General features: G+C 43.7%; 1 protein-coding gene across 2 annotated transcripts in view; it reads left to right on the forward strand.

Moving 5' to 3' along the window:
• Ambn (ameloblastin) overlaps positions 1 to 1,784 on the forward strand; it is a 13,442-nt gene extending 11,658 nt beyond the window's left edge. Inside the window, exon 11 of one of the 2 annotated variants that reach the window (XM_021211164.1) lies at positions 723 to 1,784. In XM_021211164.1, the coding sequence (XP_021066823.1) occupies positions 723 to 1,253 (531 nt within the window). In that variant the 3' untranslated portion in view covers positions 1,254 to 1,784. The remainder of the gene's footprint in view (positions 1 to 722) is intronic. The other variant, XM_021211163.1, reaches the window with a different exon arrangement.
• The last annotated feature ends 1,483 nt before the right edge of the window (positions 1,785 to 3,267 follow it).

The raw sequence follows: 3,267 nt of genomic DNA on the forward strand, positions 1-3,267 counted from the left end.
AGGAAAGGAAAGGAAAGGAAAGGAAAGGAAAGGAAAGGAAAGGAAAGGAAAGGAAAGGAAAGGAAAGGAAAGGAAAGGAAAGGAAAGGAAAGGAAGGGGTTAGGAAGAAGAGAAAAAGAAGAGAAGGGGGAAGGGAAAATGAGAAAGAGGAGGAGACAGAAAAGATAGATGGAGGGAAAGAGTTAAAACTCATACATAGAGCTATATTTGAGGGATACTGAAAACATGTCCCCAGACATTCCTCCTCAACCAAGGCATAATAAAGCGTGTGCTCTGTTCCATGATGGTTGTGTGCTCTGTTCCATGATGGTTGTGTGCTCTGTTCCATGACAGTTGTGTGCTCTGTTCCATGACGGTTGTGTGCTCTGTTCCATGACGGTTGTGTGCTCTATTCCATGACGGTTGTGTGCTCTGTTCCATGATGGTTGTGTGCTCTGTTCCATGATGGTTGAGCCCTTTTCAACTGCTTACTGTTTTCTTAACTATGGCTTAGTAGTAGAGACCTGCCTTTCCTGAAAGAGGCCTTCCCCTACCCAGATAAGAGGAGAATCCTCTCCCCTATACGTCAAAGCCAGTTCTATAAGAAGTGTGTTTCGACAAAGCAGTCAGCCAACTCACAGTTGTGTTAGTATTTATAGCTTCTCGGTGAATATAATCGTATACAATTGTATGGAACGAATATCACACAGTAATTGTGTCACTGATGGATGTTTGTTTTCCAGGGAGGAAGAGGAACTCCCATGGCCTATGGAACTCTGTTCCCAGGATTTGGAGGCTTCAGGCAAACCCTTAGGAGACTGAATCAGAATTCACCCAAGGGAGGAGACTTTACTGTGGAAGTAGATTCCCCAGTGTCTGTTACCAAAGGCCCTGAAAAGGGAGAAGGTCCAGAAGGCTCTCCACTGCAAGAGGCCAACCCAGGCAAACGGGAAAACCCCGCTCTCCTTTCACAAATGGCACCTGGGGCCCATGCAGGACTTCTTGCTTTCCCCAATGACCACATCCCCAGTATGGCAAGGGGTCCTGCAGGGCAAAGACTCCTTGGAGTCACCCCTGCAGCTGCAGACCCACTGATCACCCCTGAATTAGCAGACGTTTATGAAACCTATGGTGCTGATGTTACCACACCCCTGGGTGATGGAGAAGCAACCATGGATATCACCATGTCCCCAGACACTCAGCAGCCACTGATGCCTGGAAACAAAGTGCACCAACCCCAGGTGCACCACGCATGGCGCTTCCAAGAGCCCTGACAGCCTTGACATAGCAGCTACTTTGTGTATGCACAAGCTTTCCAGCTTTGTCCCCGTAGTCCCTTGTTGCTAATATACTCACTACCCTTCCGCAGCGAAGATGTGAAGAGCACTAAGCATATATTAATAAATACAAGTGGCTAGAAATAGTGTAGGTCCCTTCTTGCTTCCATTCTTATCGAAATAAAATGTATCAACTGTCTCCATGACTTAGAAATACTATCAATGATATCAGAGCAAGTCTAAGTGGTCTAGCATGTAGCTGTCTTAGGCGTTATAAAATTTCTCTTACTACATGACATTATTGCCCAGGAAATGTGACATTGCTTCTTCCTCTACACAAAAGCACTTAGTTTCAGAATTCCAAAGTATTTCATTTAAACCTTATTAAATGGTGATTGGTGGGAGAACCCTGACTGCTATTACTGGTTTCATATATTGGATTTAAAATTCTTATTTATAGAATATTTTATTTAATCTAGGAAAAGAAAAGGCAATTGGCCTGTTTTAAATAAAGAATTTTTCTCACTGGAAATGTCAGGAATTGTATGCTTATTATTTATATGTATTTAAATAGTAAAGAAAAGCATACTCACCCCTTGTTTGCCACTCATTAACTTATTTATTTTATCCAAAGTTCTCTGGAAATTTACATAAGTCCTAAGCACTGTGCAAGGTATCAGGTTTATGGTCTCATCCTTGGAAAATGAGAATGAACACAACTGATAGGTACCACAGTGGTGACCAAACAGACAGTCTACAGCCAGCTCAGTCACTGTGCACACGATATCTCACACTGCTGCAGAAAATAAAAGGGTACTCAAGCCTACTGTACATTACCAAATGTCAATGAAAAGACCAGGCCCTGGTACCATGGAGAAGATGCTTCTGAGGGCCAGCCAGATGGCTCAACAAGCAAAGACACATATCACCAGGCCTGATGACATGAGTTTGATCCCCAGAGACTCACATAGTGGAAAAAGAGAACTGACTCCCAAAAGCATCCTCTGACTGTCACATGTGTGCCACGGCACTTGCACACACATGCACACAAAATAAATGTTAGTTTTAAAGTTAGAGAGAGTAAGGCTTCTTGTCCAACCTACGTGACATTAGAGGAGCAATGAAGGACCAGACATGTTTCCTTAGTAACATAAAGGTTTGCAGAATGAGGCCTCCAAGAGGAGGCATTTGTACAGCAGCAACACAGGAAGTGGGATGTAGGGAACCACACATGCTTACTACCAGGGACCAGCTGTGTACACATCAGAGCAGTCTGCCTAAAATAAGAGATTGTGAACCCAGTTTTAGACACCATTGAAAATGAGCCTCCTGCTCCTCTCTTTCCACTTCTACTAAGTTTTCTAACGCAGGTTTTGAACTCTATAAAATTAAATTCCACCCTATCCCCTGATCAGAATATGATCAAAGAAAAAAGAGCCTGAGATGTTCCCCAACCTAGAACACTTCAGGAATGATAGGGAGCATATTGCGACAATTTCCTGCCACTTCCTCTTCAGGCTCATATGTCCCAAGCTTCATATACTAGGGTGGGAAAGATGCATAAGATAAAAATTAAGTTTTCCTTCTCAGTGACTGGTAAAGGGACAAGGGATGGAGAGTGATTCCATGGGGACTAGCCCACACTTGCTGAGACTTACCACTGCAGACAATGGCTCTAAAAGAAGCATGAAAGACACGTAATTACATCTAAATTCTACAGTTGACATCATCTCTTAAAATTTATGAAACATTAGCTATGAAATGTAACCTCTATATCTGCTCTTGACTCCTGTACCGGCACTGCTCCACCCCAAGCTTAATGTTGGGATCCAGCTACACACCGGCAGATTGCTGAGTCACATCCTTCTCATCTTTCCCAACTGATGCATTTGATAGAAGGAAGTCAGCACAACAGCAGCAGGAGCATCTAGAGCAGGAGCATCTAGAGCAGGAGCATCTAGAGCAGGAGCATCTAGAGCAGGAGCATCTAGAGCAGGAGCATCTAGAGCAG

This window comes from Mus pahari, chromosome 13 (assembly GCF_900095145.1).
Source record: "Mus pahari chromosome 13, PAHARI_EIJ_v1.1, whole genome shotgun sequence".
NCBI lineage: Eukaryota > Metazoa > Chordata > Mammalia > Rodentia > Muridae > Mus > Mus pahari.